Genomic DNA, 25308 nt, shown 5'->3' on the forward strand with positions numbered 1-25308 from the left:
TGGGGAGTACAGTGCTTGATCTTGGGATGATCATTATCATTTTCTTTTCAATAATAGTTTACATTTTTTTCATCAATGCTGGTGTCACAGGAAAAAAACAAAAAATGTTTTCGAGATCTGGGCATTACCTGTATCAATATTTCTGGAGGCTCGGGATCATCCTGGGGCAGAAGATGGTTTTGGAGATTTAAATGCTACACGCATGATTAATACTTGATTATACTTTTGATCTTATTCATTTCATTATCTTTATTTACTTTATACATTGTCTGCAAGTTAGACAGCCAGTCTAGGGCATGGTCATTTTTTAACCACTGACTTACAATGGAACTAAGACAAACATTTCCAAACTCTGTCTATCTCAGACACTAGTAATGTTTACATTGTGCGGCAGTCAATAGTGATGTATAATGCAATAAGTTACTAGGTGACATTTTCAATTTCCGATCCTTGATTGGAGGCTATAATCGCCATATACTGTATTTTATACATTAGCATATATTTTTGAACTGTACATTATTTATTTGACACAATTTCCCCAGCTTTTGATCACACATACACACATATACCGAGATGCACGTGCGTGCGCATGGGTGCGCTTTTCCACTTCGAAACACCTCCACTTCGACCCCCCGGGGTCCGTGGAAACAATGAACATGTAACCTACAGCCATGATTGGGGAGAACATAGTGCTTGATCTTGGGATGATCATTATCATTTTCTTTTCAATAATCGTTTCAATATTTTTTCTCTCTCCAAATGTGAATCATACATTTTTGAATCGTCTAATTTTCAATTGTACAGTCTTGAATCAATCAATTTGTCTCAAATGTACAGTCTTGAATCAGTCAATTTGTAATCAATTAGTAATCAATTATTTGTTTGAAATGTACAGTCTTGAATCAGTCCATTTGTAATCAATTCTTTCTGTATAGTGTGTGTGTGTGTGTGTGTATATAGTTTTAAAAAAACGTTATTTATTGTTCTTTCATTAAATGTCTTAAATTCTTTCAAATGTTGGAGTCGTAGTGAATTTATTCACAATGTAAGGTAAATAGCACATTTTCCCTGTGCTGTTAGAAGTAGTGCTATAGTAACTATGGTCGAAGAAAATGACACGGTGACCAATGTGCCCCCATTTGGAACGATCGAAATTAAATGGTATAATGTAGTAAGTATAATCATAGCTGAATGGGGACTTTATTTTCGCTAAACATCATGAATCCTGGCGTCCCTATTCTGGCCATGTCATAATAGGCGAACTACTGTGAAATGCTGTGAGCTTGTAGATCAGCTGTTTTCTGCGAAGAGATTTGGTTGTAGAGATAAGAAATGAGGGAACCAAGTACAGACCCCTGGGGGACCTCTGTCAACAAAGTACATAGGATTTAAGTGATTGGATAACAGAGCAGTAGAAAATTACTCTCTAAGATATGTAATATCCTCTAATGAGCAGCAGAGGGCACACATGTGCTATATTTGTGCTATATACCTTTTACAGCTCTTATCAGAGCTGTAAATTAACCACTTAAACCCCATATGGTTGACCGGAGCCCCTCAGGGCTCTATACTAGTGTCTTTTCTGGTATTGTGGGGATAATCTGAGTTCCCAGAAGTTCTTGCACTTATGGGGAAGGATTTAGCTGAAAATAGCAGATCGACCAGATCACAACACTTTGTGAGCTTGTCGATCTGCTATTTTCTGGGGTGTACAAGTTAAGGATTGTATTGTAGATCAGTCATATCCAGTTTGCATTCGTTACCTAACCTTCATAATGGAATTTACAACCCCAATATAAACGCCATGTTTTGATATCTCAAAGATCTAAAATGTAGCCTTACTTTTTAATAGCTTTGAATTTTTTGCTAAATGCATTCATGGTCATTTCAAATATAATGCATCAAAAGTCATCATTGTTGCATAGGCCTACATCACAAGGGCAAAGAAAAGAAAAATGCTAATCCCTTCCATAGGAAGTCTTTGTATCGTGACTCACAACAATGCAATTTTAAAATCTTCAAATATGATTATTAAATGCTCTTCTTAGAGCACAGACTGTATTTGTTTATAACGGAGATAACTCACAGTACTCTGTGCTTTGTTCTGTGATGGAGTTGGCTCTTCAGTGGGATGTGGAGTTTATTTCAAACACGGGTGGGTGAAGTGTATAGATTTTATTATCTTTATATTATATTTATTTTATTTCCATTTATGCTCAGCTAGCTGGTGTTTCAATAGGAACAGCGACAAAAGTGACATCTGCATTTCCAGATGGGAAAAACATCAGCGATTGTAGTCAAAAATGCACATTCAAAGACTGTGATGTAGTGTGAAATGTAAGGAAAAACAGGCAACAGATCAGACTGTGTCAGCAGGAACAGACTGTCGACAACTACATAGAGAGGGATGTTATAGAAGGGTTGCATTGCACAAACCCCTCCCATAACAAAGACAAATGCGTATTTAAGAGTTCAGGGGTGCAACCATCATAGGTACTTATCTACAAAGATGTTGGAAAAAAAGTGATTGGCCAGATGAGCCATATTCTCCACAAGGTGTGTGGCATACACCAAGAGAACGGCACAGGCCTGATTGCTTTGCCCCAACAGTGAGGGGGGCAGTGCTGTCGGGGCATTCTCCTGGCATGGTTTGAGCAGTGGTGGAAAGTAACATACATTTACTTAAGTACCGTACTCAAGTACAATGTTGAGGTATTTGTACTTTACTTGAGTATTTCCAATTTGCAATACTTTTACTTCTACTCCACTACATCTCAGAGGCAAATATTGTAACTTTAGTTACTAGTTACTTTTCAAATTACCTTATGAAAGATACATTAACCACTTTAGCCCTATTTTACAACTAGGCTATTTGAAAATAGCAGACCTACAAGCTCACAACGCGTCACATCGCGACACGTTGTGAGCTTGTAGATCTGCTATTTTTCAAATATTTTAGTACTTTAAGTACATTTTGATGCCAATACTTCTGTACTTTTACTGAAGCAAATTTTGAATTCTGGACTTTTACTTGTAACAGAGTACAGCAGTATTGGTACTTTTACTTCAGTAAAGAATTTGAGTACTTTTTCCACCACTGGGTTTGAGACGGATACAGTCTTGCATGGTTTGGGTCCACTTCAGTTGAGGCTGACATGATGAAAGAACGTATTCTCCATCAGAGGGAGTCCTTTGACCATTTAATCCAGGACTGAGGGGGGCATAATTCCACTGGCCGCTCTCTGACTCTTTAGCACCAAGGAGAGACTCTCAGACCCAAAACTTAGAATATTTTGCTGTCGTTGGATAAGTTAAGTTGTGTGATGTTAGCATGTTAAGTTCAGCAAACTAGGAGGAGGAGGAGGAGGAGGAGGAGGAGGAGGAGGAGGAGGAGGAGAGGAAGCTAGCATGGGGGGAGAACAGAGAGGAAAACTTGCATGGAGGAAACACATTACAAGATGTCAGAAACTTAAAGATTCCACAGAGAGCAGAGGAGATATAGAGTTCCCAGTGCACACGACCAGTTCACCCAGAGACAGATAGACAGATAAATGTATATAAATGTATTATTGATCCCTGTGGGAAATTGCAGGTGATGTAGCAGCAACAGCAGTAAGCATGAAACACAGGATACATACAGGCAAGAGTAGAGAGATAAGAATAAGCTAAAATAAAATGATAAATAAACAGACCCTAGCCATCTTTACCATATTTCTTGTTGATAATAAAATGTGTCATCTAAATATAGTTTATTCCATACGTCTGCAGTGCTCTACGGAGTGCAAAACACACTTAGAGGACTGGTCCTGTCATGCTGGTTCCTTTTGCTTGAATTGATTTCATAGCCTCACTTATCAGCTGGTTGACACACTTTGGTCGTATGCTCTAACTACTTTATCATTTTTATATCAAACTGGACAGATATGAGGGCTGCTGTCATTTAAATTCCCGGGTTTATTTGTGTCTGCCCCTGATCATGGGTTCTTCTCTTCAACACCTAAAAAAAAAAAGAACAGAAATTACTCAAATACAACCACAGACCAGGTTTTGATTCCCAGTATAGGTGGTCAAGAAGAGAGGAGCTGGTTATTTTGTGAGTGCAAGTAAAGAAAAAAGACAAATAACCACACAAAACATATACTGTAGATGAATGATCCACCTATACCAGACCTGCCCTTTGTCAAGGTGCAGTGACAAATGACACGTTTGGCCGAGCTGTTGTGCAGTATTCCTGAGTCCATAGACTAGAGTTAAATCAAAGACTGGAGATATCATGTAGACCGTAGTCTGGAGGCATAAGATTCTATGGTATGATAGACTGGTGGTATAAGGTTGTAGGGTTAGATCAGAGATTGGTGGTATAAGGTATAGGGTTAGCTCATAGACTGGTGGTATAAAGTTATAGGGTAAGTCCATAGACTGGAGGTATGAGGGCGCAGCACCTCACCAGCCTTGTAAATGTTGCGCTCACCTGTTTCATCTCCACGGTGATGTCTGATAAAGAAAGAAGACATAGACCCTATGTGATGAACTTGTAATCCACAAAAAAGCTTATATAGTCACATGCAAATCTTTACCTGTAAATGGTGCTGGCTGAGAAAAGAATCAGGGTGAAAAGCATAGAAATCCACAAATATTCTCACATGGTACGTTATGAACTTGTACTAACACAAATGAACATGCTGTTTAATGAACAAACCTGCCCAACAAGATGGAGGCAGAAGCAGGGATCCATCAACACAAACGCCATGGCACAGCTCGGCAAGCCAGGACATCTCTTCTGGGTTGTCAACAAAAACCTCCTCTGGTTCATCCACACATTGCTCCACTTCTGGTATGATAATCACAGATACAGAAAGACTGAATATTTCAAATATTATGCTTTTGTTTCTACAGTATATGCAATGAATGACGGTTGAATTGACACAATAATTAAAGGTACAGAGGTGCAATGACCAAAAACATATGAAAACATGAATTCTAATGCATTTAGTTTTGTGATAAGTATCCAATTTCTCCACAAGTCAGAACATAAAAAGGCTTTTAGAGAGACCAAGTGCAGCTGTATTCGTCACATCACTATACTTTCAACATTTTATAGACGGACAATTTAACATGTTGAATGGACCCACAGATCATTCATTGAAAAGGACACCCAAAGTGCAGCAAAATATTTGGCAACAATCTGTTGACCACCACGTGTCACGTTCACATCCGAGTGGTAACTGGGAAGTTTCTGACTTCCAAGTAAGAAAAATCTATATGAATGGTTGTCCAATCATGCTGTGATGTCATGTAAACACAAGGAGAACACACAACGATCACAGCAAAACCTTTGATCAATCAATAACAGCATGCTTTTAGGCTTTTAAGCAGACTCTCTAGTTTCTGTTTCTGTATTAAATACAGTGGGATACGGTTCATTTGTTATACTGTAGATGTAATGAAAGCAGCTGAACAATTGGGCATCCATTTTGTTCTGATCTAAACCACTTGAATGTTCTGAGGTGGGAAGTTCCAAGTCAGAAACTTACCAGTTACCACTTGGCATGAACGCACCATAATTGATGGAGCATTTTGAACCTACAGTAAATAAGCCACACGCCCCTGGAATTCACTTCACCTCTATACCTTCTGTTCGACTGACCTATCACATGCTCCTCCTCTTCTCTGGGACAGTCCCTTCTCATTGCTGTGGGTAAGGCCATCACATCACTATGATCAGACTTAGACATGGAGGATGCAAGACTCTCCTCTGTGATGCTACGTAGCTTCGTTTCAGGTCTGCCTGGTCACAGATATAGGCCTCTCTGTAGGACTGAGCAGAGAGAGAGAGAGAGAGAGAGAGAGAGAGAGAGAGAGAGAGAGAGAGAGAGAGAGAGAGAGAGAGAGAGAGAGAGAGAGAGAGAGAGAGAGAGAGAGAGACACACAGACAGACAGACAGACAGACAGACAGACAGACAGACAGACAGACAGACAGACAGACAGACAGACAGACAGACAGACAGACAGACAGACAGACATCATTAACAAAGTATAAAATGTACTATTCACTGCCAATAAAGGATACTGAACTTAACTAAGGGAGATAATGACAAGTTATCCTCAGCCACATGCAAACACACACAAAGACAAAAATGAAAAATAATGCAAAATTTAAAAGAAATTTAAATTCAGTTACCAAATATAATTTGGTTCCCAAACACCCCTGTATGAATGGACTTGAATGAGTAAAATAGCAGATCTGCGAGCTCACAACGAATCGCATCACTACGTGTTGAGAGCTTGTAGATTGGCTATTTTCAATATTTGTCTTACGATGAAGTATATATAGGGCCTAAGACCCTATGTAATTAACTCACCGTTTCTGTCTTCCAGGAGCTGTATGTGTCTGACGGTGTGTCTGGTGTTCATGTGGAAGCGGTGGCTGTCAGTCAGATGTCTCAGGATGTGTTTGGAGTGGAAGATTGTGGAGGTGAAGTAGAGCAGCTTGGGGAGACACAGAGAGCCTATGGCATGCACCTCAAACCTCCTGCCCTGGAGGAGAAGGAGGAGGAGAAGGAGGAGAGGAGGACGTTTTGGTTTCTGGAGTCAGTTCTCTGCCAGACTTCTTAATATGCCTCTTTTCAAATACAGAGAGTAACCCAGAATCTTCCAGAATCCGTGAAGTACTGTGATGTTTTTTTTTGTTAACGTGATCAGCTATTTGAATCATTTTAGAACATTTTTAAAGTATACGTTCTAGGTTCTGGGTTCCCGGAACACAGGGTTAGTACCACCTCTTGGGCAGGGCCTAAATTAGGCTCTGAGAAACGTATCTGAAACCAAGCAGTAGCGTATGGAAACAAATCCAGAACCTGGGAAATACATTTCATGGCACAGCACGGTTCACTTACAGTAGTTCTTATAGTTGAAAAGAGCCAAAATATTGAAAATGATAAGATTTAGTCCTTTCTTTAATTTGATGTGTGTGTCTGTGCATGTGCATGCATGTGTTAGGCGGCATACCTGGAAGGTAATTTGGTCTATATCAGTCCAACAGAAATCATATAACCGAGATTGCTTTCCCTCCACCTCCTTCACACAGGTCAGGAAAGATAGGGGGAAAAAAGGTGACATGTTTACATTAAACATGGCAATGGCTCATGTATCAGTCCCACGCTTTATTAACAATGCAAAAGAACTCCCTTCAGCCGTACCACCCATAGCCAGTTCTCCATTAAAGACAGAGGTTCTTTACTCTGGAATACACACACATACACCAACTCCTCATCTTCACTCAGTAACTATAAACATAGACTGAGGGCCAGCCTGATGAATCAATCCTCTCCACTTGCTTCTACCATATAACGTAGCTTTCTGCATACACACACACACATACACACACACACACACACACACACACACACACACACACACACACACACACTGACACACACACACACACTGACACACATGTGCAGACACGTGCACACACACACACACACACACACACACACACACACACACACACACACACACACACACACACACACACACGCACACTCAATACACAGACACTTACACCCACACATTCAACTGCACACAAGGTATTTGTTGTTTGTCATGTCTTATGTTTGATTATTATGTTTAACTTGATTATTATGTTTAACTACTTGTTTATAATTTTTTAGGTGAGAACCCTTTATAAGCCCTTTATGGGTTTCTTTTCTCACCTGCACTTATTTCTGTGTTGTTTTAAATAATGTTACCTTTGTAATATTTTTTATTGTGCAAATAAATACATCAAAATCGAACTCTTACAGCACCCACCTGGTACACATGTATTCCTCTGGGTGCCAGTCCCAGAAGGATTGAGCTTTTCCTCTCTTTTTTCCTCCTGTATGTGAATGACAGATTGAGACAATGAAAGCAAAATACAAAACATACACTATAATCTGCAGCTAATACATTATATAGTGGATGCAAAAGTCTGTACATACTGTACAGCAGTGGTTCTCAAACGTTTTCATGTCAAGGACCCCCAAAATGATATGTTTTCGGCCGCGGACCCCCATCTCAAACATTTTTGTTACAGGGACCCCCAGAAGCCAAGATTTGAGTTACAAATGTTCAAATTAAACGAATATATATACAAAGATTTGCACAAACTTTCAGAATTTTTCAAAAAATAGCAGATCTACAAGCTCATAGTGCGGCACTCGGTGCCGCGCTATGAGCTTGTAGATCTGCTATTTTTTAATAGCCAAAGAATAAAAGGTTAAAGTGGTTAACAGTATTGTGACACATTTTGCTGGGGACCCCCTGGAACTCCCTCAAGGACCCCTGGGGGTCCCTGGACCCCACTTTGAGAACCAATGCTGTACAGCAGTCTTTTTTCATCTTTGTGTATAACTACTGTATGCTTTATTGCTAAATATTATGGTTTTGGAGGTGGGGAAACATTTTTTCTGTGAAGTTTAAATTGTTTTACTGACCTTTACTGAAGGTCTGAACAACCATAACAACGGTCACACCTAGCTGTAGAATACAACTCTCGTAGACGTATTTATGATTCCGACGTTTTCAATCTACGGGAGTTGTAGGGTTCACCCCCCATGGACACAGGGACTTTCAGCACTATACCCCGTAGACACTCCAATTCTCCAAACATGTACAAATTGAAAATAAAGGTGCTTACCCCCACGCCCCAAATGTTAACTCTCGCGATGGGGTAGTAGTTTAATGTAATAATCCATATCTTCCAATAAAGAAGTGTTGTAATGCCGCCCTGTGGCCGAACGCCATTTTTTCACCATCGTTTACCTCCTGTTTACATTGAGTGTAATTCCGGGTTTCACCAGATGGGCTCGTCACTACCACCCATTGGGAACTTCCAACAGAATCGGCCACAGACGGCATTAAAACACTTCTTTATTGAAAGATATGGATTATTACATTAAACTACTATCCCGTAGCGAGAGTTAACATTTGGGACGTGGGGGTAAGCACCTTTATTTTCAATTTGTACATGTTTGGAGTGTCTACGGGGTATAGTGGTGGAAGTCCCTGTGTCCACGGGGGGTGAACCCTACAACTCTCGTAGATTGAAAACACCAGAATCATAAATACGTCTACGAGAGTTGTATTCTACAGCTAGGTCACACCCAAATTGTGTCCCTATCGAATAAATAAGTAATACACTTCAAAAATACAAATTGTTACGGTGATGTAATGTCATCATCATCACTAACAGTGGTGGGAAAAGTACTTTTTTACTCAAGTAAACGTATCAATACTGCAATGAAGAAATATTCAGTGCAAGTAAAAGTCCGGTAATCAAAATTTACTTGCGTAAAAGTACAAAAGTATTGGCATCAAAATACTTAAAGTACCAAAAGTAATTTAAAAAAACTATTTATAAAAGTATATAAAAATATGTTTTAAATACATTTTAAATGCACACGTGTAGCTTGTAATTAAATAAGGCTGAAGTGGTTTATGTATGTTTTGTAACAATAATCAAAATCTAAAAAGTAACTCAAGTTTTCAAATAATTGTAGTGGAGTAAAAAAGTATAATATTTGCCACTGAGATTAGCCCTGAAACATGACTGTCTGTCATACCATCGTCATGTGAACCATGGCTACCACTGAGATGTAGTAGAGTAGAAGTAAAAGTATAGAAAATTAGAAATACTCTGGTAAAGTAAAAGTACCTACAAATTACTCTACAAGTACTTGAGTAAAAATACTTGAATACTTGAGTAAAAGTACTTGAGTAAAAAAATACGTGAGTACTTGAGTAAAAGTATTTGAGTACTTGAGTAAAAGTATTTGAGTACTTGGGTAAAAGTTCTTGAGTACTTGAGTATCACTACTTGAGTACAAGTACTTAGTTAATTTCCACCACTGCTACCTACCTGGGGGTTTGTGCAACTGACCGTTGCACAAACTGCGCCTGCGCAGAAAATTGTATACAATACGTCAGAGCAGCTGTACGTCAGAACAGCTGTCCAATGAACGACAGGAATCGCTCGCTAGCGCAGGTCTCCAGATTTAAAGCCTCAGCACCGCGCCAAACCGTTCAGATGTGTTTGACATAGTCACAGTACAGGCAGACGCATCTCCTTGTTGCTCATCGAACAACTAACGGACAACGATCTACAGCAAACCAGAGGAATTACAGCAGGATTCTACACTTGTTTTTAGGTTTATCTTTCTAGATTTAGGCTTTTAGGATTCTTTTAGGATTCTACTTAGTCTTTTTAGGCTTTTTCATCTCCATCACCAACTCCATCCTCCGTCAGATTTGAGTTCTTCAACCGGCTTTCAACAACCAACGTGAGTTTGATGTTTGTTTAAGCTTATTGTGTTACACCGTTGCTTGTCATCGTCTAGGTTTTAGCCTGATTGATACAGGACATTCAATATTATATTATAATTTGACCGATGACCGTCTTGATCCGAGGCTAGCTAGGTTTAAAATCTATAGCTTGAGTTAACATCTTTAGAAGCTACGGTTGTCATCATGCTTAGAAGTAGCTTGTTATAGACGTTAGGAGGTGGTGATTTAAAAAAAACACACACACACAAAAAAAACGTTACAACAGGTTCTTTACAGATTAGGGGGAATTTTGATATGACGTCGGTCTTTAGAAGCCCAAAAGAAGCTAGTTTGTAGTGTTGTTGATACAAAAAAACCCCGTTACAAAACGTTCTTTAATTGCCTGTAAAAATGACATTTTCCCCTAATCCATTTAAAACGTCTCATTAGCTTGTTTTTGGTTGAATCAATTGAATGTAACAACGGAATGTTGTCCTTCAAATCATGTGAAAAGGAACAGATCTACAAGCTTACAACCTTATTTGATTGACTTTAGTAAAAGTAGTAATGCCATAATGTAGAAATATTCTGTTGCAACCAGTGGTGTAAAGTAACAAAGTACATTTACTCAAGCACTATACTTAAGTACAATTTTGAGGTATTTTTACTTTAATGGAGTATTTCCAATTTTCAATACTTTTACTTACTCCACTACATCTCAGAGGCAAATATTGCACGTTTACTCCACTACAATCATTTGAAAACTTTAGTTATTACTTACTTTGTAGATTTTGATTATTACAAAAGACATATTAACCACTTCATCAGCCCTATATACATTTCGGCCATTTGAAAATAGCCGATCTACAAGCTCACAATGCATCGCTGTGCATTGTAAGCTTGTAGATCTGCAATTTTCAAAATATTTGAAAACTTAAAATGGGACATTCTGCATAATGAGTACTTTCTACTTTTGGTACTTTGAGTACATTTCGATACTAATACTGTTACTCAAGTAAATTTTGAATTCTGGACTTTTACTTGTAACAAAGTACTTCTACATTGCAGTAATGATACTTTTACTTAAGTAAAAAATGTGAGTACCTTTTCCACCACTATTTTTTGTAATCTTGTTTAAACTACATGTTTATTGTTCCCCCTCTCTCTCATATCTATCTAGGACCATGCCGCCTTCCTGTGTTGACCGCTGTCCTGACATCAACAGCCTGCAGCGGTTGATGGCGGTGCAGCAGCTTCGAGCCAAGTACGGCATTAACATCAAAAAGGGGTTCAACGGAACCAAACAAACGGCAAAGACACCATCTACCAACGCGGTGAGTCTATGGATAAACAAATCTTTCTAACATGCAGTGTCATTTACTTGAATGTGTCATTTTCTCACTGAGTCTTGTATGAGCATGTGACTAATAAAACCTCTTGAATCTTGAGAACTCCAAGCACACTCACTCATCCCATCCCAGATTAAAGATCACATGCTGGTGCTTGAGAGTCTTAAAAGGCACATTCAATCAACTTGATTTATCATATTTTGTCATTTGTCTTATGAAATCTAAAATGCTGTTTAATGTATTTTTCCTCAGGTGAACGTTTTTGGAGTACAGCTGGCGAGCCTACCTCAGTTTGAAACTGAACACGGTAGTGTACCAAGGTAAATGGAGACAGCTTGTTTAAAAAGCCACAAATAATGTGAGTTATTGTTTCTGTTCTTTTTTTTGCTGATTTCATTTCATGTCTTGTGTGTGCTTCCTCAGGTTTCTAGTCGATGCCTGCATGATGCTGCTGCTTCACATAGACACAGAGGGTCTGTTCAGGATTTCAGGATCCATTGTTCGTCTGAAAGCACTCACGGTGAGTCTCATTTATTTTAGTATTAGTAGATGTTCTTTTTGTATTGCTGTTTGTCCTGCGACCTTGACCCCGGGAGAGGTCTAAATGACATGCTATCCAATCAGAGCTGGGCGATATGACTTTAAATCAATATCATGGTTATTTCAAACTATAATTTTCTTAAACAGTGACATTTGCAGATCTACCAGCTCTGCTATTTTCACTATTTTTGCATCTCCTACCATTGTACAACGACATGCTGTATAATATAGGGTTTGAGTGGTTAATCAGATAAATCGATTTAGTCTGTTAGACTATTTCATTTTGATTCGTTGATATAAAAAACTAATCATAAAAACTAGCCAGATTAAGTCTGTTACCGTTCTAAATATCGGTTTCGATATATTTTCGATGAATTGCCCAGCCCTATATCCAATGCACATATGTGTGTAAAGGAAGTCTAACACAATGTTTCATTGCTTCTTCAGGCCAAGCTGGATGCAGGTGAGCAGTGTGTGTCCACGGCTGTTCCCTGTGACGTGGCCGGCCTGGTGAAGCAATTCTTCAGAGAGCTGCCAGAACCCATTCTGCCCACAGAGCTGCATGAAGCGTTTCTGAAAGCCCAGCAGCTGAACGACGAGGAGGAACGCACCGCCGCCACATTGCTGCTGTCCTGCGCTCTGCCTCACAGAAACCGCTGCGTACTACGCTACTTTTTCGACTTCCTCCAGAAGGTGTCCCAGAGGTAATATTAGACTGATGAAAGAGTGTTCACCATCTTTTTTAATTAATGAATTATTTTACATGGCTTAATCTTATATTAAAAGAATATTAAACTCGTGAAAAATATGTCCACACATCCCAGCTCCATAATATGCAATTTATTTGCTAATGTTTCATCCGTCTGATCTTCAAGAACAGACTGTTTTCTGATCTTGAAGATGGAGGGCAGACAGCCAAAACTTGATCAAATAAACATGAATTTATATGGAACTGGACTCATTCTTACATGACTTGTATAGACCATATACATCCCGTACTGTTAACATTGCCCTCACACCTGGTCTGACCCAATTGTCACTGTTGCCATTATGCATATATTTACCTTTTTATATCTTACTATTCTTTCCGATTTTGCTTATATTTTCTTCTATGTGAGATCAATGCACCCAATGAATCAAATTCCCAATGAATGGATTCCAATTCTAATTGTACTCTGTGATTGTTGTTTGTGCCTACCCTAGGAGAGCAGAGAATAAGATGGACAGCAGCAACCTGTCTGTTGTCTTCACGCCTAACTTCCTCCACTCTGGAGAAGGAACTGCCAAGATGAATGCTGGCACAGAGAAACGCCTCAAGTTGCAGAGAGCAGTCATCCACTGCTTCATTGACAACGCTCAGGACTTTGGTACGCCTCTAGACTTCACAGTTCATTTCTAATCTATGCCATTAATTTGGACAACAACCACTTACACCCTATACACCCCCCCCTGTCGATCAACTAATCAATGACTTTTGTGTTTTGTGATAGGTGCGTTACCACAGTTCGTCATGGAGAACGTTCCATCCATGTTGGCCAGTGAGGCCAGCGCTCTGTCACCTCCTCAAGATGGACCCAAGGAATGCTTGGGGATGAAGAGGAAACGTAGGCGCAGCTTTGGAGGTATGATTACTTATTAATATGACAGATAATTACATTTAATTGTATTAAATGCAGATCTTTAAATGGTTTCAGTCAAGATTATAAATGGTTTTGTTTGTTTCACATTTCAGATGTGGTTAGTGGTAATCTGATCTTCAAACTCATCAGAACACAGACATATAGTTCCCAGTCAGCCACATATGGTAGGTATACCAAGTCTTCACTTCACCTGTTTTAAATGTTTTAATGAGCTTGTATTGAAACTGATTCACAACTGCCTTAATAATGAATGATAAGTGTGATTTGAATAATTTAATATTACCTGTTGGATTTTCGCTCTTTGCCTGTCTGCTTGTCCCTTTTGCAAATTCTCTTCCTGTGCTTCAAATTATCTGCTCATTGTCTAACTAATCTTGGTGCAGAATGAGTTTGCAGATATGATCATTGATCAAAGATCCTTAAATCCTATTATGCTGTTGGTACAATGATTTTTACATTTGACTTTTCCTCTGCAACGCCCAACTCCAACCTTGGCAGTATTTGAAATTTGTTGCTTTTCTCTCTTTAATAATTGCAGATTGTGGTCCCTCAGACGTTGTACTACTGAGCTACAGGCATGTAGTGGTGAACAGGTATGTATTTATTTTCATAGTATTATATATGTTGTATATTATAAAGCTTTCCTATCTTGTGTTTCAACATGATCCTGACTCTCCATGATTGGGAAAGTTATCATACACTACACGTCTTTTATTTTTTATAAATTAACCGTACACGTAATCTGATTTATTGCATTAATTTGACTAATCTGATCAAATTTTTCAGCGTGGAAGAAAAGCAACCAGCTTTTCCAGACTCCAAAGTCAACCAGACAGAAGCACCTCGCAGGTCTCTACGCTCACGAGTTGGCCTGGGGACAAGAGGCAAATATGTTGTAAGTGTTGTTTCCTGAAAAACATTTACATTTCAGATAAACTAATGACCAAATTGATTCAAATCGATGCCATATTTTGTTACATTTTATTAATCAAACGTTAATCCTATATCTATCGTCTCTGTCAGATGGAAACCACATGTGTCCAAAACTGTTACTTTTCAGGATTCAAATTCAAAAATAACAACACGTTTCGAGCTTGTAGATCTGCTATTTTTTTTTAAAATCCTAAAAAGTAACAGTCTTGGACATATGACATACAGTACTGTATTTGCACCCAACAGAGACGTTTCATTAGTGGGACTTCAAACTGAAATAATGTAATACATTTAACACCAGAAGGACGTCTTGAACTGAACTTTACTACTTCGGTTGCATGAGCTGTTAGGGGTTTATTTTTGGCATTTTTATCCTTTATTTAGATAGGAAAGTGTGAGGAGACACCAGAGCTGCCTGTAGGACAGGGAGAGGAGAGACCTGGATGGAAGAAGAGACTTGCAAGGTGTATCCTTGTGATTCGCAAGACGTGGAGCTGCTGTCAGAGCCACCAGGTACCCCTTGGGGACATTTTCTTTTGCATCATACTGCTGTGTTGTGTAAAATTGTTTATGAGCAACAAACCCAATAATCCTGTTTCTTCTGAGTGAACCTGATCATCCTCTGAAGAACTAACTGAAACAGAATTAACATGATATTGCACTTGTTTAACATCTGTTGAGGCCCTTTTTAAGAACACGACTAACAAAAATGTTATCTCTCAATCTACTCAGGAGAGCACCAGCAGTTTCCACACCACCGAAGACTAGGACTTCAGCCCGGCTTTCCTGCGTAAGGGAAACGAGTCCAAGAGTGAGTATCCATACTAAATCGACTTTGATGGAATTATAGCAGTGGTTCTCAAACTTTTAATGTCAAGGATCCTCACATGAAATGATCTTGACCGTGTGAATCAAGATCATTTCAACATTCACTCCAGTGTCAACAAAGGGCTGCAACTATCAATTATTTTCTTAAAGATCACTTTTTATTTTTCATCAATTACAGTAGTTTAATTAACTGTTGCAACCCTACATCAAAGTCCTATTGTGGGATCCTTTGTTTTTAACTGACCTGAAATGTTTTTTCTCTTCCCTCTAGAACAAAGAGGTGGCAAGCTGGAGAGCAGAGCAGTCAGCAGACCTGCGCTGTAGGAAGAGTGAGCGAAGCCTTTCAGGAGCTGGACATGTTGCTGGAGCAGCTGACCTCCCTCAGCCTGGTGCCTCGACTTCAGGCACACAGGTGCGGTATCAAGACAAAAGATCGGCGACAAGGAGTGTGCGAAAAAGTACGATGACACCTGCAGGCTCCGATCTTCACGAGACAATATCAGTGCCTCCATGTTGATCTCATGCAGCTCCTTGGGCAGGACAAGAGAGCCACCTAACAGCAGCAGTACACCACCACAGTCTTGGTTGGTTCCGGCCTAGACGAGACTTTAAAGTGCCAATCCGGGCAAAAAGGCAGGTGATTGCCCTGTTTACGGACACTTGAAAATTGTAGGAACCTCCAGACTGACACGTCGGTCTGGAAAGACTGTGTGATTCCAGTTGAATTTTTTTCATCAATGCTGGTGTCACAGGAGAGATCTGGGCATTACCTTTATCAATATTTCTGGAGGTTCGGGATCATCCTGGGGCTCAGAAGATGGTTTTGGAGATTTAAATGCTACACGCAAGATTAATACTTGATTATACTTTTGATCTTATTAATTTCATTATCTTTATTTACTTTATACATTGTCTGCAAGTTAGACAGCCAGTCTAGGGCATGGTCATGTTTTAACCACTGCAACATTGGAACTATGACATTAGTTCCAATGTTCCCAGTTAGAGGTTATACTAGTGTCAGCACCACTACAGCTACAGGTATTTGATGTATGGATGGACTGAACTGTTGATGCAGGTACAACTTTGTTTAACCACTATTGCATTTTTTTTTGATGCAGATGGAACAAGGCCAAAATGTTTGTGTGTCTAGTGCACTGGTTTTCAGTTCATCAATTGTACAGTCTTGAATCAATCAATGTGTCTCAAATGTACAGTCTTCAATCAGTTTGTAATCAATTATTTGTTTCAATGTAGTCTTGAATCAATCAATTTGTAATCAATTATTTGTTTGAAATGTACAGTCTTGAATCAGTCAATTTGTAATCAATTAGTAATCAATTATTTGTTTGAAATGTACAGTCTTGAATCAGTCAATTTGTAATCAATTCTTTCTGTATAGTGTGTGTGTATATACGGTAGTTTAAAAAACGTTATATATTGTTCTTTCATTAAATGTCTTAAATTCTTTCAAATGTTGGAGTCGTAGTGAATTTATTCACAATGTAAGGTAAATAGCACATTTTCCCAGTGCTGTTATGTTAGAAGTAGTGCAATTATTAACTAGGGTTGAAGAAAATTGACACGGTGACCAATGTGCCCCCATTTGGAACGATCAAAATTAAATGGTAAAATGTAGTAAATATAATGTATAATGGGAACCATAGCTGAATGGGGACATTATTTTTGCTAAACATCATGAATCCTGGCGTCCCTATTCTGGCCATGTCATAATAGGCGAACTACTGTGAAATGCTGTGAGCTTGTAGATCAGCTGTTTTCTGCGAAGAGATTTGGTTGTAGAGATAAGAAATGAGGGAACCAAGTACAGACCCCTGGGGGACCTCTGTCAACAAAGTACATAGGATTTAAGTGATTAGATAATAGAGCAGTAGACTGACTCTCTAAGATATGTAATATCCTCAAATGAGCAGCAGAGGGCACACATGTGCTATATTTGTGCTATATATCAGTCATATTCAGTTACCTAACCTTTATATTGGAATTTACAACTCCAATATAAACTCCATGTTTGCTCTCATATCTAAAATGTAGCCTACTTTTTATTAGTTTTACATTTTTGCTAAATGCATTCATGGTCATTTCAAATGTAATGCATCAAAATGCATCATTGTTGCATAGGCCTACATCAACCTTGTTAAAAAGGGTAAAGAAAAGAAAAATGCTAATCCCTTCCATAGGAAGTCTTTATATCGTGACTCACAACAATGCAATTTGAAAATCTTCAAATATGATTATTAAATGCTCTTCTTCTTAGAGCACAGACTGCATTTGTTTATAACGGAGATAACTCACAGTACTCTGTGCTTTGTTCTGTGATGGAGTTGGCTCTTCAGTGGGATGTGGAGTTTATTTCAAACACAGGGGTGGGTGAAGTGCATAGATTAATAATTTGTCACTACTGGGACATCTTCAGCTTGAAAGGTAATGGTTTAATGATTAGTGTCAGTCTGCAATGTTTGCACGCCTAACACAGTCTACAGCGCAGTCGCTGGGTGAAATGAAATCAATATTGTATGGAGTGAAACTCACCGCACACACCGTCTTCTCGCAAAATCGCTATTGCCGATGTTTCGGTCACCACATCTTCATCAGAGCTATGATTCGAGACTGTGTGCAGGAGCTTCACTCCACACAATATTGAAAAAATAGTAAATAAACTATTTGAGGGTGTTATGAGAGGCTGAAAGAGAAAAAACAAACTTAAAACTCCAAAAGGTCAAGGCATCCCTTTAATGCATCTGATCGTTGTTGCTTTTTTTCTGGTAAGAATTGATCCAGGATTGCTGTGATACAGTAAGTACAGTGGCTGTGGCAAATTCTGCACACAACAGTGCAATAAAAAGGCAAATGAAAACAGTGTAGACATTACGGTGACGACAACATTATCTAGTGACAGAGTCTAACCAGAGTCCTTGGTAGACAGAGTTTGGCCGATGCTTGATGTAGTTGTGCCTACTGTAATTATTACAATGCTGGTGTCACAAGAAAAAAAAGGGAAAAAAATCAAGATCTGGGCATTTACCTGTATCAATATTTCTGGAGGTTTGGGATCATCCTGGGGCTCAGAAGATGGTTTTGGAGATTTAAATGCTACACGCATGATTACTACTTAATTATACTTTTGATCTTATTCATTATCTTTATTTACTTTATACATTGTCTGCAAGTTAGACAGCCAGTCTAGGGCATGGTAATTTTTTAACCACTGACTTACAATGGAACTAAGACAAACATTTCCAAACTCTGTCTATCTCAGACACTAGCAATGTTTACATTGTGCGGCAGTCAATAGTGATGTATAATGCAATAAGTTACTAGGTGACATTTTCAATTTCCGATCCTTGATTGGAGGCTATAATCGCCATATACTGTACTTTTACACATTAGCATATATTTTCAACTGTACATTATTTATTTGACACAATTTCCCCAGCTTTTGATGTCTCACACATACACACACGCGCGTGCGTGCGTACCAAATTGTGTTGGAAACAATGAACATGTAACCTTTCCCTCGATAGCATTTTCTTTTAGTCCGGCGTCTGAAAACATTTAAAATACTTTTTTACCACATACATACACGCTACAAACATGCATGTGCTTGTGGTCACGCACACGCACAAACACACGCACACACACACACACACACACACACACGCACACGCGCGCGCGTGCATACAGAGGATGGAAAGAGACTGGAACAAAAATATTCATAAGATGACATCTGCGGTTTGGTTGGACATGCAACACCAGGTCTGTTGTGAGTGTGTGTGTGTGTTGTGTTGTGCGTGTGTGTGTGTGTGTGTGTGTGTGTGTGTGTGTGTGTGTGTGTGTGTGTGTGTGTGTGTGTGTGTGTGTGTGTGTGTGTATGTGCCAGTGTGTGCTGTGTGTGTGTGCTGCTCTTTGGGGCCAGACAGTGGACTGTACATGACTATATACACATGGCACGGTCCCATCTCCACTGGTAATAGTTCATACAGAATGGTGTGTGTTGATTACACAGTACTGGCTTGTTCCATTGAAGTGCTGTCCCCTGGTGGAAGACATAGGATGGCGTCAGTTAACCCATTAAGACCCGAGGCCGATTCTACAAATGCAGTTGTTCTTTCAAGAATTTTCAAAAAAGTTCAAAAATAGCAGATGTACAAGCTTGCAGCGCAGCACAAAGTGAAGCGCTGTGAGCTTGTATATCTGCTATTTTTGAATAGTCAACGCAAAAAAAATCTAAAATGACACAGATGCTTTCTCGGCGTTAATGGCTATACTAAACGTATCGTTGCTGTCGAGCAGAAACCACTCCATATTTCAACTTTTATTTTCTTATTAATACCCCACTTCGCCGTACAAGAGTGCAAACTAAATCTACAAGCTCACAAGCTTGTAGTTCGACTTTTTTTTTTAAAGTGAATTAAGTGGTTAAGTCTGACTGTGGGTTTAGGGCTTGGGAGGAAGAGCTAGGGATGGATCTGCCCGTCTCAATTTGGCAGTCGGCAGTTTCACTGGTACATTCATCTTCAATTTGCATAAGACATGGGTTGATACAATTCAAGGTTTTACACAGGTTGCATCTATCCCCAAGTAGACTAGCTACTTTCTATCCCAATTTAGATCCAGCTTGTGTTAGGTGTAATCAGGACCCAGCTACCCTTAGCCACATGTTCTGGTCGTGCCCTAGACTGACTACATTCTGGACGGAGGTATTTAGTACGTTTTCATATATGTGTAGGGCAACTATAGACCCCAATCCAGTGACTGCATTGTTTGGTGTTCTCCCACAGGGAACACCAATAGCGAATCACCAAGCTGAAGCTATAGCCTTCTCCTCTTTACTTGGTAGACGACTGATATTGTTCAGTTGGAAAAAAGAGGCTCCGCCATCCCACAAACACTGGGTGGCGGATGTTATGTCACATTTAAAACTTGAACAGCTTAAATATACGATCAGAGGCTCCACTCAGAAGTATACTAGAGTCTGGCAACCGTTCCTGTCATATTTTGAGGAGGTGTATTCTACTGTTGCAATATAGCCATTGTAGTATAGCCACTTGCCTTTCTTCCCCCCCCCCTCCCTTCCCCCTTTCTTCCCAGTTATTTGATTTTGCTGTTTTACTGATTTTTCTTTCATCTTTATTTCCTTTTTTTTCACTCTCTTATTGACTGTAATTTTTGTGGTATTAATACCGTTTGTCATGAAAATATATTGCACTAAAATGTCCTTGCATTTTCGGTCAATTGATTAATGGTTGATATGAATATTTGTTTCATTTGATATTGTGTACTAGTGTCTGTGGTGTTTTGTAGTTTGTTATATGTTGTTACGTGTATGTGTCTTGAAAAATCAATAAAAACATTTGAATAATAATAAGTCTGACTGTGGGTTTTATAAATATTGAATCAATGAAACAAGAGCTTGTGACCAAATAATCACTACGTTGGATGTATTGGAACACAGGTTGTTTTTTCCAAAAATTCCTGAAAATAAATGGTTTTGGACAAAGAAGGTTTCCACCCGACAGCAACATGATAATAAATAGTTCATTAGAATGTAAGTCAATCCATTCTTACCTGAACTCAGTAGCCCTCAGAACAAGTTTTTACTTTTCTGTGGAGAGAAGAAATAGAGGAAATAACAGTGAGGATGAGGTAACTGGCATGATGAAAGAGTGACATTTAGAGGAAAATAACATTAGAATTTTTGTGTTGAAATAGTGAGTTCTGGGCCTTTACAGAAGGGGTTCTCAAAGTGGGGTCTGGGGACCACCAGGGATCCTTGAGGCGGTTCCAGGGGGTCCCCATCAAATCAGCTTAACCACTTTAACCCTATTTTATACTTCAGGCTATCAAGCTCACAACATGCCGTGATGTCAGAATCAGAATCAGTTTTATTGTCACATCACAGGTTTACAAGGTAAAAAAGTGGGTGAAATTCGTTTTTGTACATCGTTCCATGTGATGTGACACATTGTGAGCTTGTAGATCTGCTATATAAAAAAATAATAATTGAAAAACGCAAATGTTCTCTTATGGGGGTATCTATCTGGCACAAACTCTTTTCAGGTGGGGGTCCGTGGCCAAAATACATGGCCAAATAAATGTGGGGGTCCTTCACGTGAAAAATTTTGAGAAACAGCGTTTTACAAGAGTGTCGTGTGTGAAATGTAACCGTCTTTGTTTGCTACTGTTGTTAAAGGTTAAGGCCAAGCCAAATTAATGAAAGTGTTTTGTCATCATAATATATGGATGTTAATAGGGGTAAGATTTATGACTGTATGTGTTTTTACCTTTGCCACGGGGCAGGTTAGTCTTATGTGTGTGTGAATATTATTATAATATGAGTTCCTTTCTCAACAGGAGCATGAAGCGTCTCTTGGATTTATTTTTGTTGCACCGTTCTCTTCCTCAGGACATTCCGTTTCTGTTTTTCTGTTTCATTCATTTAGTTCTCAGTCATTCATTTCTAATCTTGACATTGTGTCACCTGTGTTGCTGTCGTGCTTGGGTTTAAGGGCAAATACTTGTTATGTATTAAACAGTTTTTTTGTTATGCAATTGAATAACACCTACATTTAGTAGTGGCATTTTCTAAAACGGACCCACGCACTGAAATCATGATAATAAAAAAAAGCCGAACACAGTTTGACTGCACGACTAAAGATGTTCAAAAGACGAAAAGTAAAGAGCTGTGGGAAAGCAAACCAGTTCATCCACCCCATTATCCTGAATGTGTAGCTGTTTCAGGTCTCCAGATGACTCAGCAGCTGCAAGGTTTTATTTTTTTAAAGTGTGTTTACAGTACATCACTCTGTGCTACTGTCCCACTTACCATGTTATGAGAGGATGTTTCGAAAGAGGTTCTGTGCTCCTCAGTACTTCCACACTTAAAAACTTAGTAAAAAACAAAACAGACAAACAAAAGAACACACAAACATACAAAAGAAACAACCAAGAAAACCGAACAAGAAGGACAAAGCCGGCCAAACAGAAAACGACTTGCTTGAAAGATGCAAACAAAGGGAAGGATGCTGAGGCGGAGGGGGAATAAAAAAAAAAAAAAAAAAAAAGTCAATCATGCACAAGAAATGAACACATAGCCCAAAGGAAATGAAAGCAAAGGAAACACAAAACCTCTTTCTGATATTGTATGAATTGATTATAAAGCAGCAAGATAATAAGAGTTCAAAAGAGTGAAAGTGAACCAATAAGTAACAGTTATTCTTGCAAAGTGATGGGATAGCACAAAATGAGAACGTTAAGTCAGTGTTTGCCAAAGTAAGAAGACCTTTTCTTTGATCTTGCTCCCCTACAGTTTATAGATATTGAACACTAAACGTAAGGTACTGATTTAATATTTGTCCAAAGCTCCATGTCTCCTGGGAGAAACACACAAAGCGGCAGCTTGGTTTAAAGTTAATCAGCCACTGGCTGGCTAAACAGTCTGATGCACAGGCACTAATTCAATTCCCATCCAATGAGACATAAATGTGACCCAACACGCAGGCTAATAACACCCCACCACCCACCCAGCCATTACAAACTAGCAGCTTCTTTCCACTCGTTTTGCTAGAGCTACTGTACATGAAATAAGCATTTACTTATAATTTGCCTTAATTGGGGCGACCCGGTAGCCATTAGAGCCCATGCTCTAAATGCCTGAAAGCGAGTCCCAGGTTCGATTCCCGGCCAGCCGGACCATTTACGCACTTCCCTTACTTTCTCCACTGTACCTATAAAGGCTCAGATAACTTAAAAATAAACAAATGAATACAATTCCCATAATTATGTGATAGGAAAAGGATCTGGGTTTGACTGGATTGGTGGGGTAGTGGGCATTGTGTGTAGGGATCTACTCAAACAGTAGTTGTGCCTCAGAACGGTATTTTGGGGTAAAATGATGAAGCCTAAATGTCCTGTAGCTTAGATCATACTTTTACTGTATAATTAAACAATATTAGTAGAATATATACAGTACATACAGTGGTCAGCCGTTAGCTTTGCTAGCTAGCTATACATTTATGGGCTTCTCTCTTCACGGTTCCCTTCCATTGGATGGAACCATTTTATACGTAGCGGTGGTCCAGGCAGGGACCCCTTAGGATTCCTTGAAGGGGTTCCAAAGGGACCCTTACATGGGGGTCCTTGAAATTCAAAAAAGTCTGAGAACCACTGATCTGTAAACGTTTCTGCGGTCAGACCATGGTCTCCTTCTTGGTCTTTACCTTCTTCTTGGCCGTCAGTAGCTCCTGATAGGTGCTGGATCGGATGAAGCGACTGTACGAGTCACTTTTCATCAGCTTGTAGATGTGCTCCTGTTGAGGGGGAGGACAAAGAGAGAATAGTAAACTAACGCCACATCGTGTACTACAGACACAATGTCTGAATAGCCCTGACGCGGATGCAATCTGACATCAAAACGTTGTCGTTTTTTTTGCTGCGCACCCTGTTCCATATTAACCCATTAAGACCGTGACCGTGTAGATCTGCTATTTTTGAATAGCCAAAGTATAAGATAATGGTTAAAATCTAAAAAGACAGATGCTTTCCCGGTCTTAATGGGTTAAAGTAAAAGGCTCCATTCATCCGAGCAGCTCCACAACAATGTCTGAATGCACTGCAGGGGTTGGGTTTTCTGAGGGCTTTGATACAGCCTTCTCTGGTCATCACGACCAAAGATATGTTTTATCACTGCTTCAGAGATGAATTCAATACATGGATTTTCTTTTGGGAAATGTAGACCGTCTGATATGTTTGATATTTATGATTCATAGAATCCCAATTTGACCATTTTATTGAAAACGTCTGTTAACTCTTTGACTGCGGACGACGCGATAACGCGTCAAGTGCTACTTTGTCCAGTTGGCCGTCGCCGCGCTCGACGCGCTGGACGCGCGTTCATTGTTTAATCTCTGATTGCGCTATGCTGCTTAATATTCAATGTTATTCTCGAGTTCCACTTACTTCACGGACATCTGCATCCGGTTCCATGACCTGGATTCCGTTTCCGGTTTTTGATTCTTTTCCCCAGTCATTTTCGTCCAAAATAGGTAAATAAACGGGTTTTCACACGGTATAACGGACAAACGGAACGGTTCTCTTCTATAATCTATGGTCTGGGTGACGATCAGTCATCGCCGTCGTATATCACAACGTAATTTTCGCCGATCAAAACAATGGGGGGGACGTCACATCCGTTTTCATGTTTTTCCTTGTCTAATCTATGAAGAAGGGTGAGAGAGACCCAACGACATGGATCAAGCTGTCATGTGCTGCGCTCTAGTGGCGGATTTGTGCTGGGTCTTTACATTATGTGTCCTTAAATTATTTTCATGAGAAAAATTCAAAATATAAAAATAAAAAAACACGAAAATTCCTGGCACTGGGGGAGTACTTTATGAAAATACTCTGGCAGTCAAAGAGTTAATATGGAGTTACATTTGTGTCTTTATTAACCAAACAAAAGAAAAACATTTGAGAGAGAAAAAATATAAACAGAGCAAAGAATAGTTTTGAAAGAAAACGAATTAAAACATATTATATATACAGAACAAAAAAATATTTTTAATTAAAACAAATTAAAAACGCAATAAAAAAATATATATTTGCAAGTAAAAAAATATAAGATTTGAAAGAAAAGAAAAAAGAATTGAGAACAAAACTTTTAAAATTTAAGAGTAAAAAAATAAGGAAAAACTGTT

General features: G+C 39.1%; 1 protein-coding gene across 1 annotated transcript in view; it reads right to left on the reverse strand.

Annotated features, from left to right (window-relative positions):
* Positions 1–23802: 23802 nt before the first annotated feature.
* Positions 23803–25308, reverse strand: part of LOC308104997 (regulator of G-protein signaling 7-like) — a gene marked incomplete at its 3' end in the record, with an annotated part of 124719 nt that continues 123213 nt past the window's right edge. The window contains exon 17 of the mRNA XM_080455632.1: positions 23803–23922. Within this exon, the coding sequence (XP_080311758.1) occupies positions 23803–23922 (120 nt within the window). The remainder of the gene's footprint in view (positions 23923–25308) is intronic.

This window comes from Gymnoscopelus braueri, assembly GCF_963280865.1.
Source record: "Gymnoscopelus braueri genome assembly, chromosome: 17".
Lineage (NCBI taxonomy): Eukaryota > Metazoa > Chordata > Actinopteri > Myctophiformes > Myctophidae > Gymnoscopelus > Gymnoscopelus braueri.